Source organism: Scyliorhinus torazame, chromosome 1 (assembly GCF_047496885.1).
Source record: "Scyliorhinus torazame isolate Kashiwa2021f chromosome 1, sScyTor2.1, whole genome shotgun sequence".
Lineage (NCBI taxonomy): Eukaryota > Metazoa > Chordata > Chondrichthyes > Carcharhiniformes > Scyliorhinidae > Scyliorhinus > Scyliorhinus torazame.
In genome coordinates this window covers 171,621,173-171,638,088 of record NC_092707.1, presented here as the reverse complement: position 1 = coordinate 171,638,088, position 16,916 = coordinate 171,621,173, and the positions used below count along the sequence as shown (strand labels likewise).

Here is a 16,916-nt window from a genome sequence, read left to right as displayed (position 1 = left end):
TTGTATCATGAAACTATGTCATTAATCGGTCTTGCTCTCCACCCAATCGTAGACCTCCCCCGTTTCACACAAATTTAACTTTCCTAAGCTTTGATGAAAAGTCAAAGACCATTTCCCCACAGATGCTGGCCATTTTCAACATTTTCTGTTCATTTATTGGAATAATAGTCTGTTGCCATGGAGAAGCATGGATCAGAGTTCCTGCATCAGATGGGCTGAGGCTACTGGACTTTGCCAACATACATATGGAAACTGATGCAATGTTTACACATGTTGCCAAGAAGCAGCTTATGAAGAAGAGGGGACCAAAGATGGATCTATGGGGAGCTTCAGAGGCAACCATTGTTACAGATGCTCTGACTACAATTGGATAAGTAAACGGGTGAAACCAAACACGAGGAGTCCGACTAAAATTGGACATGGAAAAAGCATTGGGGGCGGGGTGGGGGGAGAGAAGAGGTTGAGGGTGTAGATTGTATTTCGGGAGAGAAACATGGAAGAACAATGATTTTTCTGCTGGAAGTCCAAGGGGGCAGTGGTAAATGGAGAAATTGGGACTGGAAATAATTAGCTCTCTATACAAAATTAAACTACTGTCATCAGTCTGCATCTTGTGTAAATAAGACAGGGACCATTTTAGGTTGCTTTAGGCTACAATTATTACTGTCCTTTTTGTATCAATGCAAAGTGGTTCTGAGTGCGCATCGGTCCAAACGTGGCAACATAACGCTGGTGTCAGGTTTGCTCTTGACTGCACTAAACATAAGTGATACAAGATCCTATTTGGGTGCTTATCTTGCACTTGAGATTCTTAGCAGGTGGAGTTTTAACTCCACTTCAGTTTGAATACAATTTCAAGTACTCAAAGATCTTTTAGATCCTATGCCAGTTATAAATACTTTGTTCACATTGAGTCAGTGGACATTGAAAATATTAGAGGAGCTGAGTTTTATGCATGTTAAGCCTGAGTACTCCCTCTTGTAGGTATGGTACAAATAATAGCAAGGCACAGCTTGTATCGTAACTCCAGTTCTGCTTGTGTTTCGCATTTTTAAGTTGATAATATACTTTGCAAGACATCTGCTTGCATTGTTGGGTCCCTATGTATAGGTTTCATGCAGCACATTCTTTAAAATTTTTTTTTTTTTTACAGTACCCAATTTTTTTCCAAGGGGCAATTTAGCGTAGTCAATTCACCTACCCTGCACATCTTTTTGGGTTGTGGGGGTGGGACCCACGTAGACACTGGGAGAATGTGCAAACTCCACAGTCAGTGACCCGGGGCCGGGATTGAACCTGGGTCCTCAGCGCCATGAGGCAGCATTGCCAACCACTGTGCCACCCTCATGCAGCATATTCTACCCCAATAACAGATTTGCTTAGCCTGGTGGAGATCTTCACGGTAGATGGCCTAAATGAATCTGGCAGATTTACCTTCAATCACCAAAGCAGAATAGATCAACCTGAAAGGTTAACTGTATCTCTTCACAGATGCTGCCTGACATGCTTAATATTTTAAGCATTTTCTGTTAAGCGAGCTGTGTTAGACCAGTGTCAAAAAAGGTGGTGCTCAGAGGTCTTGCATAGTATGACAACAGCTTTAGTTACCAGATTCATTTCACTAATTTTGTATCTATGTAGCCTGTATGCAAACCAGGTGCATGGACTAAAAATTCTTAAATGTTACATTGGGAACAGGACAATTTATGCCTAGTGTACCTTTAAACATTGCTCCATAACAGTTCTCAGTGGTATAATGTTTCCTTCTTGAATTTTTCAGACATCATTTATAAGTTTCAATAAATAATTCCACATTTAGCTTTGGAGAACTGATCAAAAACGTTGATTACAAAATATACATTTTAGGTGAATATCAATGATATTAAGATTAAATTATTGATGCAAAATAGTGAGTTCAGGTTGAATAGTTTGGTACAGGTATTGGGAACAAGCCATTCAGCCCCTCAGTTGGATCATGATTGATCTGTACCTCACTCCCTTTACCTAAAACACTTATTGTCCCCAGTCTTTAAAGCTTCTATTGACCCAGAATCCACTGTCTTCTGTGGAAGAGCTTAACTTTCACAAACCTTTGTGTGGAGAGGTGCTTTCTGATTTAATTCCGGAGTGGCCTGGCTAATTCTAAGATTATGCCCCCAGCAGCGGAAATATTTTCCTTTCATCTACCCTATCAAATCCTCTTATATTAAACAAGTTCCAAATGTTTTTTTTTTTTTAAAAAAAGCTTTATACAACAAACTCAATCAACATATTTTCTCCATTTCAAGAGTTTGAATGCCATGAAATTCTCAATGAAAGCTGCTGGCTGGTTGTGCGTCTGTGAAGAGTGCAGTAATACCCTTGCTGCCTCGCAGCCTCTCTCAGCGGGGAAGCCGGAGGGTCTGCAGCCTCAGGCGAAACATATGTTACTTTCAAACTGATTAATACGAGTTTATTTTGGAGCAATAATTATCAAATGTCTATTAATCACCTCTGTGCACATGAGCACCACTGAATAAAGATCACCTCATTGAGACAGAGGCACAGAGGCACAAAAAAAAACAAAGGAACAGGTGAACAGCCGAACAGCCAGAGAAGAGAATTTTGTTACATCTCCCGTATCAGCTTCAAGATGTCTCTGCTTGCTGAGCAGTTCAAATAAATGCAATGCAAATATAAACTAGAAAATATAGTTTTTGTTTCACAATTTTTAAATAATTAAAACTTTCGTACTTGTCCACTCCAATTAGCCACGTTAATTGGATACAGTACATTCACACAAGTGACCTTTCCTTTAGTGACAATTTCAAGCCACAAGGTTGGCTGCTAAAGACTCAATTTATAAGAGTAACTTTATAGGAGTTTCAGCATGAAATGGCTGAAATAATGGAGCTTGGTGAAAACCATGTTTCTTACTATCTGAATTAGTTATTGCAAAACCCATTTTCTTAGCAATGGAAGGGGTTATTGAGGGTCATGGGGTTAATGATGAATTATGAAAGCCTATGTTAATAGACAGGACAAAGCAGCAATAAAAGCCTGACTGCTGTTCCTATGGATATGGACAGCTGAAATTATGGTCATTGGTTCAGTTTAAAAATATGGTAAAAATATTATAGCTTCAACAATAAATGAACCTTCATTTATACTGCAGTCGTGTCAACAAACCTCAATTATACAGGATAAAGGAGGATACCAGTGATGAAAATTAATGGGAGATCCAAAATTCCATATTTTCTACTTTCAAAATTATAGTTCACATCAGAAAGCCCCAAATCCCTGAGCTACAAGAATGTTTTCATGATCCAATGAATGTTAGGATTACTCCAGTGATGTAGATTTACACTAAATAATAATCTTCATATCAGTAATGTAGAAAAATCATAATTTATAGATTAGCTTTTGACCCCTCACTCAGGGAATGATTTCACTTTACTACTTACAGGCTACATAAAGCTGCTGAGGTCAACCTCAAGACCCAATGCAAATTAATGGTGAATTGCAGTATTAGCTGATTGAGACTGTGAAAATCTTTCAATAATGACTGATTTTGATAATGGACGTATGTGATGCAATCAGTAGGATTAAATTAATCTTATTCGGATTCATATTCTATTGTAATGACAAGTGACAAGTCACAGCACAGGAGACTACTTGGCCGGGCGTGTCTGTGCTGGCTCTTTGCAATGAATCACTTCATTCAGAAAATAAGAATGAAATAAATTTTATTGGCAAGAATTCTGCACATTTCTATTAATTTCTATGAATTAGCAAAACAAAAACAAAAAAGTGTAACATTTTATGAATTTCAGCTAATAGAAAACAGGTGTTCAGAGCTTCGAAGTGGGTTAGATACATTGCAATACCGGGGAAATGGGGACAGGACAACATCCTTCTATCTAGACACGGAGCTTTGCAAATGTAAATAAAAATTATCTTGCCTAATGTGGTGAATTTCAGTTTCAAAAGCCTTTTTTTAGTAATATGAAAACTGCTTCCAGTTGATTACCTAAATGTTTGCGATAATGTATGCTAACATTTTAAAAATACATGAGTTACATACAAGTCAATGTTCAGCATGAAACATTACTTTTATCCACATCAAATCAAGCAGCATCCATCTGGTATGATTGCATGGATAGATAAAAGGTTCACCTCTTTTTATTGCTGCAACAATACTTATAAACACAAAAAATGCCGATTTGCTCATAAAATGCACTGAAGAAAGCATCCCTCCCTTCTCTTTTTTTTAAAATATAAATTTAGAGTGCCTAATTCATTTTTACCAATTAAGGGGCAATTTAGTATGGCTAATCCACCTACCCTACACAATTTTGGGTTGTGGAGGCGAAACCCACGCAGACACGGGGGAGAATGTGCAAACTCCACACAGTGACCCAGAGCCGGGATCGAACCTGGGACCTCGGTGCCATGAGGCAGCAGTGCTAACCATTGCGCCACTGTGCTGCCCTCTCCCTTCTCTGTTAATTTTATGTGAGCCAGTTTAAATAATTTAGCACATAAAATCAGATAGAAACAATAATCTGCCACACTTAGTTCGGAAACAATTCAGTGCACAGTATTTCAGCAATGTTCAAACTTCATATTTTCTGTAAATTGTTTAAGAATTTTCTACTTTCAAAATTCACATGGCCAATTAACTTATATTTTGTACCAATATAAATTTAAACTGTATGCAAATTTGAGACCACATTTTCAAATAAAGCTTATTAAAAACAGCTCAAAATTGGTGTGAATCTCAGCCTTTATTTGAGCTCATATACACAAATTTCAGAAAGTAACAAAAAAAGATGGCGGAAAGTAAAATTATAAATTTGACACAGAAATCTGCTCCATATCATGAACTCCATTGTTATCAATGATCCGGACAGTAAAGGAGGGAAGATTCAGAATAAATCGTTTTTGAATCTGAGAAAAGAAGAAACAAACATAAGTGAATCTAACAAATTAACATTCTAATTAACAGGGATGACAATTGAAGCATTTGATCCCACACAGGTTCAAGAGGGAAATAATTTAAAAGCAGAAATCGGCTAATTTGGATAAACTCAGCCGATCTGGCAGCATCTGTGGAGAGAAAAACAGAGTTAATTGCATGGGTCTCACTCCCACAACCCAAAAGATGTGCAAAGTAGGTGGAATGGCCATGCTAAATTGCTGTTTCGTTGGGGGGAAAAAAAGAAAAACAGAGTTAAAGTTTAACACCATATGACTCTTGGTAGGAGGGTCATATAGACTCAAAACATTGAATGTTTCTCTCTCCACAGATGCTGGCAGACCTGCCGAGCTCATCCAGCAGTTTCTGTTTTTATTTCAGGTTTCCAACATCTGCAGTCCTTGGCTTTTATTTGAGGGAAATAATTGGCTATTGCAATCTGTAAAGATAGGATGAAGTAGATAAAAGTAAAAGTTGCCAGAGTCCCAGATGACCATAGGCTGCTTTCCCCTTTGGAGGGGTGTGTGTGTGGGAGGGGGGGGGGAAAGCTGACTGGTTGTGATTTAACCTGAGGATCACCACACCACAGGTTGGGAAAGCGAGGCCTTCATGAATAACGTTAGTCAATACAGGAATTAACCTGTGCTTTTGGCCTTGCTCTGCATCACAAACTAGCTGTCCAGCCAACTGAGCTAAACCACCTCATTATAGGAAGGACGTGGAAGCTTTGGAACGGGTGCAGAGGAGATTTACCAGAATGTTGCCTGGTATGGAGGGAAAATCTTATGAGGAAAGGCTGGTGGACTTGAGGTTGTTTTCGTTAGAGAGAAGAAGGTTAAGAGGAGACTTAATAGAGGCATACAAAATGATCAGAGGGTTAGATAGGGTGGACAGTGAGAGCCTTCTCCCGCGGATGGAAATGGCTAGCACGAGGGGACATAGCCTTAAACTGAGGGGTAATAGATATAGGACAGAGGTAGGTTCTTTACGCAAAGAGTGGTGAGGCCGTGGAATGCCCTACCTGCAATAGTAGTGAACTCGCCAACATTGAGGGCATTTAAAAGTTTATTGGATAAGCTTATGGATGATAATGGCATAGTGTAGGTTAGATGGCTTTTGTTTTTTGACTTCCCATGTCGGTGCAACATCGTGGGCCGAAGGGCCTGTACTGCGCTGTATCGTTCTATGTTCTATGTTCTACCCGCAAAACAATGGCGCCCAACATAGAGTAACAGGAGACAAGTTCACGCTTGCTACAGCTGATGTCAGCTGTGATTTAAAAGGTTGAGGATACTGTAAGCATAATTCTGTTAAAGCAAGAACTTTCCTTTTATGCCTTGTTCACATACTTTAGAAAATCTGGCAATAGCAAAATACAGCAATGCTCTGGAGGAAAACGTGCTTCAGGTCAGGTGGAAATCCACATTCCCATTCTATGATGCCAGAGAACACTTACATAAAATTAAGGACGAACACACTGTTCCTTTCTTGGATGCCTATCCACAGAAGATTAATTTCAAAATCCTGTAACTGCCAAGCAGCACTCTTTAAAAGAGAACAAAATCTTGGTCTGTGATGAACATACCTATTGCTGCCTGATTAAAAAGCAGCAAAATACATTAGAAATGCAGGGGCCAGACTATTGTATTCTCATCTGCTGATGTCATGTGTGAAAATATAAACATATGCATCAATTTTCAGAAATCTCACAGCTGAATACTGTTCTTTGTATTGAACAAATCTTCCGAGACAATTTTATTCAGATTTGGACCTCACCTCTTGCAAGCACTTCTTCAGGAGCTCCACTGCCTCTTCGCGTGTGAGATCTGCAAACACACATTGTTTCAATTTTTGAAGTCTTCTCAAATAAAAACAATCCTCCGCTCCACAAAATTAAATAAAGTCCAGACTTGAAAACAGAAGTTATCTGACTCACAGCTGAATATAGTCCATATGTAAAGCAGGGTTTTTAAACAGAGTCAGTCCCACTCAAGCCACAAGCTGGAACGAATCAATTAGTTTTTGGAAATCGAAGCGCATCAGAATCCGCCTCCTTTTCCTGATCCAAACTCAGGAAAAGGACAGGCACCTCAGATTCAATTTATTATAAACAGTGTGAAAATGAGCACCATCTGCAGATGCCGGCTGCAGTTAGAGCACTTCTTTCACCAGCCTCCTGCCGAGCACTAGATTCATCAATTCGAGTGACACGTGCTTTTTACTTCTAAGAGTGCAGCCCTGTGCTTCCTCAACTATTAGTGTCTGTGATACAGTCAATTCCACTTAACACAAGTAAATTTACCACGCACGTAAAAAAGAAACTGCAAAGTTTTTAACCCTGTGAACACTAGCATTAGTTTTAAATGGAGTGTAAAACATGATCTTGGGTAGTTAAAAGTCCAGTAAAAGTACAATTCTTGTGATTCCAGAATTCAGTTTAATTGTACAAAATCCTTTCTGTACATTTTGCTAGCCAATACATTTGTTTTGGTCACATATGGTGTATACATTCACTAATCTAAAAAGTACTATTTATTTTAAAGCTGTTTCAGAAGGATTCACACTCATGAACATTTAAATTAATGGTCACACGTGTTTTGGAATTTACAAAGCAAGATGAAAATCTAATTCTCATGGGATTGGAAACTGTGTACAAGAGTGTACTGCAGCAGAAGAAAAAAATGCTGAGGGTATATTTCAAATTTGGTCTTTCTCTCTTTCTCCCTAAAGAGCAACATCCTAAGCTCCTCAAAGGAAAAAATATTCAAATGTCAGATTCAATTGATCTGTATTTAGGTAAAATTTTTATTCAAACCACTGACTGCAACCAATTCACTAAAACATTAACCAAATGATTCATTTCACCCAGATTTAGGAAACAGTTCAATTCTTAAATTATTTGGTACATAGAAAGTTAATTTCAATCATCTTTTCACAGTTGGCTTCACGAAATGTACATTGCCTGCTCCAGAGGAAAAAGGTTTGCTTCTTCTTGAATGTCTTTGGTCTGGCTCGAAGTTAACAACCATGTCCGAGAGTATTTTGACCACTGAATATTAAAACTGGGAATAAATCTTCAAACATGATTTGTCACGGGCCGACAGTTATTGTCCAACACCAGGAGGCTTTTGAATGTAGTCATGTCACCTGCTTGTGGAGCAGGTGCCGGAGGTAATCATCTCCATGAATGTGGAGAAGGCCTTTGACCGTGTGGAGTAGAGCTACCTCTTTGAGGTCTTGGGGCGATTTGGACCTACTTTTATTTCCTGGGTGAAACTGCTATATAAAGCCCCCACGGCTAGTGTCCGGAACAATGCTGAGAGCTCAGGGTATTTCAGATTGCACAGGTCACGAGATAGGGAAGCCCACTGTCTCCACTATTGTTCGTGCTAACGATTGAACCATTAGCCATGGTGCTTAGATCGTCAGGGGAATAGAAAGGAATGGGGGAGAACATGAGTGTCCCTTTACACGGACAATTTGTTGTTGAATGTTTCTGATCCTCTCACAGGTATGGGAGAAATTATGGAACTGTTGAAAAAATTTGGATCCTTCTCAGGGTTTAGATTTACCATGAGCAAGGGTGAGATGCTCCCGGTAAATTCCCTGGGGAAGAGGACAGATCTGGCGAGGCTGACTTTTAAGCTGGCCAAGACGAAGTTTAGGTATTTGGGGATTCAGGTGGCGCATGATTGGACACTGTTACATAAGCTGAACTTGACCAGTCTGGTGGAAGAGGTGAAGGGGGACCTGAGGAGGTGGAATAAACCTCCCACTAACCTTAGCTGGTAGAGTACATACGGTCAAAATGAACATTTTACCGAGGTTTTGATTCGTGTTCCAGAGTCATCCGACCTTCCTCCCCAAATCTTTTTTCGCAAGGGTTGATAAGACTAATCTCTCCTTTTTGTTTGAATGGGAAAGACTCCTAGGATTAGAAGAGCGTTCGTGCAGAAAGGGCGACAATTAGGTGGATTGGCGCTGTCGAACCTAATGCACGATTAGTGGGCAGCGAACATTGGGAAAGGTAGAAGATGGTTTGAGGAGCCTGGTCCGGGTTGAGGTCAGATGGAGGAGGCCTCTTGCATAGGGTTGTGTCTAAGGGCGTTGGTTACTGCCCCTCTTCCGTTCTCCGCGGCTAAACTCTCGATGAGCCCACTGGTAGTGGCATCGCTAAGAATTTGGAACCAGTTCAGACAACATTTTGGACTGAGGAACATGTCTTTACTGTCACCAGTCAGTGATAATCATAGGTTTGCACCAGCAAGGTGGATACAATATACAGGATATGGAGGAGAAGAGGGGTTGAGTGGTTCAGGGATTTATTTGTGGACGGTAGGTTTGCGAGTCTGGAGGAGATGGAGGAGAATTTTCAACTCCCGAGGGCGAGTGCATTCAGATATTTGCAGGTGAGGAACTTTATTCGTAAAGAGTTGTCCTCGTTCCCCCAGTTGCCGAGATCCACACTGATATTTAGGATGCTTTCACGGGGTGCAATGGGGCAAGAGAAGATCTCCGATATATATCAGTGTTTGCTGGAGACGGGGAAACCAACACTAGAAGTGGTGAGGGGGAACAGGGAATTAGAGCTGGGTCTAGGGCTATAGGGAGGAGTGTGGAATGAGATCTTGCATAGAGTGAACTTTATCTCCTCCTGTGCTAGGTTGAACCTGGTGCAATTTAAAATGGTACATAAAGTGGTACATAGAGTGCACTTAACTAAGACTCTTATGAGTCGGGTTTTCCCTGGGGTGGAGGACAGGTGTGAGCGTTGTTTAGGGGGGCCTGCAAATCAGTCTCACATGTTCTGGTCCTGCCCCAAGTTAGTTGGGTTCTAGGTCTCATTTTTTGAGATCATGGGGTCAAACCAGAGCCATGTCCGCTGGTGGCGATCTTTGGGTGTTAGACTCCCCGGAGCTCCTTGGAGGGGGAGGGGGGGGGGGGTCTGACATCTTGCCCTTTGCCTCCTTGGCGGCTCAGAGGCAGGTCCTGCTTAGGTAGAGATCGGCGGTGCCAGCCAGTGCCTTGGCATGGTTGAGTTGCTTGGCAGAATTCCTGCGATTGGCAAAAGATTAAATATACCCTGAGAGGGTCGGAAGGGCTAGGAGGGGAGGGCATAAGGGAGAGAGGATAGTGGGGTTGAGGGGTTATAGAGGATTTAGGGTGGTTGCTGTTACTTTGTTAAAGTAAAAATGACCAACTGTTTGTATGTTACAGCATGTAAGAATTTGATCACGTTTGGAATAAAATAGTGGAAAAAAAACTGGGAATAAATCTTGAAACAAATCAATAAGCCAAAGAAGAAGTAGATCGATTGTGTTGTTGCATCTAGGAGCCAACATTGACCGAAGAAGTATATGTGAGTGACCAAGACATTGAAGGAATATCAGTGACTGAAAGTGGCAAAATACAAGGCTGCTGGTACAGAGAGAACAATTGTGCATTATTGCAGTGTAAATCTAGGCTTTCACTTGGTCTGAAAAATACTTTCAATCCTGTGACGCAAATTAGCTGGAAAATAGGGCAAGCACATGAGGATCTGCATCACGATGCCAAGTTTCATTTCACCACAAATTACACCCACCTGGTTTATAGTATCGGTCCAAGATACTGAGTGTCAGAAAAGCTCCATATCCATGAGCAGCAAATGGAGCTTTTGCCAGAGCTGCGAGGTAGTCCATATAATACAGTGCAGGGCCCTCATGCTCATCGCAGCCAGCTAAAAGCATATTCACATGGTAGGGTGTCTAAAAAGTAAAATGAGTTAGACTCATGAGGAGGGTAATTACCACTCAAAACAAACTGACAAACTCTTCTGAACAGCAGTTTTTAATTTTATCAATAAACTCTGTATGGATTTGTTGCGTCCTGACTACTGATTGGCACTTGAAAATGGTTTCTTATAAAAGGAAATTCACTAAAATTGAGGATTACTATGATTTATTATCTGACAGATTAAATGTTGGCCACTTTTGTACCAGCAAACAACAACTGAATTAACTTAAGCAGATCAATTAAAACTGTTATACAAGTACCCTGAGCTGGCTTAAAATATCAATGACATTTCTTACATGTGGACATTTTGACATCTATATACTTACCGGTTTTCCAATCCTAATTTTTTTAAATGCTCAGTTCTTCAATATTCTGATACCTTATTGTTGTGGCATAAATAAATAAAATTGAAGCACTGATTTTCCTTTGATTCGTGTCAATGTCTGGCAAACATATACCTGGTTCCCTGTTAATTCATTGATGGGGTTAATCCTTGGCACTGTATTGTGGCTGTCTCAAGTACTTAAAAATAATACAATTAATATGAAGGTTAACAAACAACTAGCATTTAAAACAGTTTGAAACCCTTGGGTTTTGTTGATGGTCACTTCACAGTTTGAGCGTGAATTATGCTTCAATATCTGATCTCTCCAATTTTCTGGAAGGGAGAATATATATATTTTCTATTAAATAGATGGATCAGGAGCAGACTGATAACATGGCTCAGAGTTGTTTTAGACATGTGTATTGATAGATTACACAGCTACTTTTATATTTATTTATAAATTATAAACCAATGATTATGATTAATGGTCTGCTTAAGTTAAACAATCCCATGCATATAGAACTGAGTCTCATACACAGTCATTTTGCATTTGTCTTCAGTATTTTCCCTTCCCTGTCCAAACAGCTGATGGTGGACAACAGGACAGTGAATAACTTTGGTTTGCCAGTAATTAACAGTGAGGTTGTATTGCCAGTAGTTCGAACAATGCATCTCATGCAGAACAATAATTATACTGCATTTAGGAGCGAAGTGGAAAGGGGTGCTTAATTATTTTATTTTTTAGATAAATTTAGAGTACCCAACTCGTTTTTTTCCAATTTAGCGGGGCCAATTCACTTACCCTGCACATCTTGTGTGTTGTGGGGGTAACATCCATGCAGACACGGGGAGAATGTGCAAACTCCACACGGACAGAGACCCGGAGCCGTGATCGAACCAGGGTCCTCGGTGCCGTGAGGCAGCAGTGCTAACCATTGTGCCTCCATGCTGCCTTTAGGGGCTGCTTAATGTGCCACATTGAACAAACCCGTTTAAATGGACTCAAGTCATGGTCCTCAGGCTACACATACCATTGGCTTATTTGGTCACATGGGGTGAAACAACTAATGCCAATCTTAGACAAAAGGAAAGATGTTTCCTCCAAGATGTACCCACGGGTATATTAAATTTATCCCACTTATCAATTTTCAATAAAGACCAGCTCACTTTTCAAAAACGATTCTGGACTAGTTCCTCAATTTTCTATAATTTTAAAATAAATCTGTGATGTTAATTAAAGTTAAGACAGAAAGTTCTATTTCTTGGATGCTGGGATCAGTTGATCACGTGTCCTACTGATCTGGAATCGGCCCTAAATTTAGTGCATCCATATAATAAATGGATGCGGCTTGGGAGAAAACAAGACAGCATGTGAATGATGGTTAACTCAATCGGATGTTCAAGACATCATCAATTGAAACTCAAGCAAAGATTGAAATGATTGCTGTCATATCCAAATCTTATTGGATTATCAATGCATCAGTTTTTGGGCAGTATTATTTCTAATGGATTTATTATTCACAGACAGCTTTAAATAAACAAAAAACTTCATAACTGAGCTGTTGAATGTATTCAGTTTTAAAAAAACACTTTCATAATCAATTCTTCAACAAATCCAAGGATTTGTTAGGCTTGGTTCACGAAAAACAAACACTAGTGATTAAAAGTTAGCAAGTAAACTGTGTGAAATTACACATACGTGGCACTCAAGCTAACAGAGGTTAATAACAAAATTAAAAAAACAAATAGAGAAAAGGAGGCAGTTTACTGACGAGATTCTCTGCGACATCTGGTGAAACAAGCTCACAGTTCGGGCAGAGAGCAGAGAGTGAGGAAGTATCCTACTGAGCAGCGGAGCGGGAGCGTTAATCTCATATTGGACCTCTTCCAACCCCCAGCAGCCATAATTAAATCTTTAGAAACTTGCACCACAGCCGGCACAACTTGAGAAAGAATGAAATACTGAAGGGGGAACCCTAACTGACTGACTTCCTGACCAATCACAGCAAAACAATTCAACGTTGCAACAAACACCCAACCTGTGCCAACCTATTTACGTCCTAATTTATCTAACCCGGTAATCAAATCTTTGTTTGAAACAAAACAAAGGCGCATCAGATATTTATCTTCTGCCTTTTTTGGGGGAGAGGTAGGGAGAAAAAATAAAATCATAAGCTCAGCTTCAGGGAAAAACAAGTGACCAATGACAGATATGTGAAGCTGCTGGTTCACCTTTGAACAGAAGGCAATGAAATGTTTGAGGTATTGGCTCTCCAACATTGATTAATTTTGGTAGAAGAATTAGAATAATTATCTAATGTGTGCAGTGACAAAATTGCCACTTCAATCCAAAGCCCGAGTTACATATCTACATTATTCTTTTTGGTTGAGGCACATATATATTTACCGTTTGGATACAGTATCTCTTGGCTAACTAGCTGGCAAGAATACCCTGATGCAGTATCTAACAAGCCTAGTCTTTAGCCATCAGGGCCAGGCAAACCTATTTCCATGGAGAAGTTTGAGCGAACCTCCTGTTTAAAACCCAGAGGTTTTGCTTCATAATGAGCAAATTCCACATCTTTTGTCCCTCAATCTTTGGTGGGATAAGTGGATGAAAGACAAACTTGATATACTTCAGTTTTTTCCAGATAAATACAAGTAGTTATTAGATTGTTCAAAACCCAAATTAATTCTCAAAATAATGTATCTCCCGTAGTGGACTGGAAGCTCAATACAAAACTGCAGGGAATCGTTAAAGAGCCCCTAAACACAAGTCTTCCTGGCAGCCAGCTTTAACGAGCCCTTGCAGTGTACTATTTGCCTTGCAGCCAACTGCACAAGACTCAAGCTTCTGGGAATCTGTGACACTAGCAAAGGATCTCAAAACAAAGCACCTTCAATTTCAGCAGAGTGTACCAATTATATTGTGCTATTATTGTACAATAATTCTTTCCCAGAAAAGATCTACTCATCACTATTTGAAATTAGCACACAAGTTACAATGGATTTTCTGCACGAGTGACACTGCAGATACAAATGACCTATGTTCCCTGTAACCTGCATGTGCAAACAATTGTTTTTTTAATATAAACTTAGAGTACCCAATTATTTTTTTCCCCAATTAAGAGGCAATTTAGCATGGCAAATCCACCTAACTTACACATCTTTGGGTTGTGGGAGCGAAATCCACGCAGACACGGGGAGAATGTGCAAACTCCACACAGACTGACCCGGGGCCAGGATTGAACCCGGGTCCTCAGCGCTGTGAGGCAGCAGTGTTAACCACTGTGTTGCCCCATGTGCAAACAACTGTGTAGCAACCCGAAAGGTATAACACAGACAGCACAAAAGTTGCCCCATTTAAGATATTGCATGTTCATGTTGTGCAAAACTATTTGAAGACATTGTGACTTCAAGTAAACATGCGGTACACAACAAAACAGGAACATTGGAAATGATCTGTAGAAGCATGATCTTCCTTCAGTCGGAGCACATGGTGACTAACTAGCCATTAATGTGTGAAGAAATCAACCGTTGTAAAATGCTAACAAAGTTTGATGCTATTTATTATTGCATTAGCATCTTTTCCATTCTCCACAGAAGGAACTCACCCACATTTTGTTATAAAAAAAGCAAATTCTGCAGACTTAACAAAAATAAAACCCATTTTTTACCATTAGGGAATCACCTCCAGTCTGTTGGGATGGGGAAATGATAATAAATTGAAAATTCACAGAAACACACTTGCATACAAAAGTTCCGAGAACTGAGAGGATTCCGATAAAGACTGTTTATTCTATTTTGTACAATATATTGTCCTTCAAAAAGAAAATCTTTTGCTCACAGCACAAAATTTATAATAGTTGGGAAAAAATCTTCAAATTGTCATAAACTAAAAATCAATCTCGACAGTGCAGAAAGAGTACCTGATACTGAGTTAATACCTCTATAGCAATGTAACTAACTAACTGTACTCCTAAATAATTAAGCACACGGTAGTACTGACCGAGATCATTCTAAAACACCAGGGGCGAAATTCTCCCCCAACGGCGGGATGTCCGCCGACTGGCGCCAAAGACGGCGGCAATCAGACGGGCATCGCGCCGGCCCAAAGGTGCGGAATGCTCCGCATCTTTGGCGGCCTAGCCCCAACATTGAGGGGCTAGGCCGACGGCGGAGGGATTTCCGCCCCGCCAGCTGGCGGAAATGGCATTTGTTGCCCCACCAGCTGGCGCGGAAATGCGTCGCATGCGCGGGAGCGTCAGCGGCCGCTGTCAGTTTCCCGGCGCATGCGCAGGAGCGTCAGCGGCCGCTGTCAGTTTCCCGCGCCTGCGCAGTGGGGAGAGTCTCTTCCGCCTCCGCCATGGTGGAGGCCGTGGCGGAGGCGGAAGGGAAAGAGTGCCCCCACGGCACAGGCCCGCCCGCAGATCGGTGGGCCCCGATCGCGGGCCAGGCCACCGTGGGGGCACCCCCCGGGGTCAGATCGCCCCGCCCCCCCCCCCCCCCCCAGGACCCTGGAGCCCGCCCACGCCGCCTGGTCCCGCCGGTAAATACCAGGTTTGATTAACGCCGGCGGGACAGGCAATTTCTGGGCGGGACTTCGGCCCATCCGGGCCGGAGAATCCAGCGGGGGTTCCGCCAACCGGCGCGGCCCGATTCCCACCCCCGCCCAATCTCCGGTACCGGAGACTTCGGCGGGGGCGGGATTCACGGCGGCCAACGGCCATTCTCCGACCCGGTGGGGGGTCGGAGAATGACGCCCCAGATGTGTCATAGAACTTGTCCCCTATTGGTGATTTACTAAATATGACAGTTTCAAAATGACAGATTGGAAAGTTTAAACAAAAATCAGAAGTTTCAAATATGTCTCTGGTAGCTGTTAAACAAAGGAGGACTTTAAGAAATTGCATTTGGCTACTGCCAAACAAGTCACATTTTACTAAAAAGTGAATGCAAGTTTTATCTTCTACAATGGAATAGCTGCATTCAAGAAAAAGCAGGAGAAATGGTGCATCAAGCTTTGCAGGTCCAGGAACTCGTATTCTTGCCAAAAGCCATTGCAGCTCGCTCGTGCTGCACCAGTCATAATTTTGTAAACATAAAACAATCAGGGCCATATTTAGTACTGTATCACAAGGTTGGATTCTGAAGGAAGGAAACTGTCCTTCCTAGCCTTTGCAACAAGGTAGCATTTCACCTAGACCTTAGATGCACAAAAGCTCTGGCAGATAAAGTGGGAAGATATCGGTGATGCAGATAATGGATCTTCAAAATAATTTTATTAATGCATTCAATACCTTAATCTTCAAGTTAATTACTGTTAACTATATTGAATGAATAGCCATACAGCATCAAATCACACAGCAGCTGGTGGTGTGACAGTTTCTCCCGCTAAACATTCTTCCACTAACTCTGAACCTTTGTGTCATGGATTAAAGGTGCCTTGTTATCCTGACACTTTACACTTTCCAGTTGCTATGTATATCAAAATGGTTAATTTTAACAGTTTTTCTAAGAGAAAAGAGCCAAGTTAATAAATCTAATTTTATTATATATTATTTCCCAGTAAAGATTACAAAGTAAAGACTAAACATTCAAAGCTTAATCTGTTTCTCACTAAAAGATTTGTTTCTTAGAGGTCGGTTTGCAGGATTGAAGGAGCTGGAAGCGAAGTATGGGCTGGAGCAGGGGGAAAAGTTTAGAGACATGCAGGTTCGAGATTTTGCCAGAAAGGAGATACAGAGCTTCCCGGTGGAGCCTGCCTCCACATTGCTGGAGAAGGTGCTGACGACAGGGGGACTGGAGAAGGAGATAGTGTTTACGGTTTACGGAGCTATTTTGGAAGAGGAGGAGGCA

At 41.1% G+C, this 16,916-nt stretch overlaps 1 protein-coding gene across 1 annotated transcript in view; it reads right to left on the bottom strand.

Moving 5' to 3' along the window:
• Nucleotides 1-4,747: 4,747 nt before the first annotated feature.
• Nucleotides 4,748-16,916, bottom strand: part of psmb2 (proteasome 20S subunit beta 2) — a 38,993-nt gene continuing 26,824 nt past the window's right edge. Inside the window, exons 4-6 of the mRNA XM_072501148.1 lie at nucleotides 10,542-10,704; nucleotides 6,734-6,783; nucleotides 4,748-4,929 (exon numbers count right to left, since the gene is read on the bottom strand). Coding sequence (XP_072357249.1) covers nucleotides 4,828-4,929; nucleotides 6,734-6,783; nucleotides 10,542-10,704 — 315 coding nt within the window. The 3' untranslated portion in view covers nucleotides 4,748-4,827. The remainder of the gene's footprint in view (nucleotides 4,930-6,733; nucleotides 6,784-10,541; nucleotides 10,705-16,916) is intronic.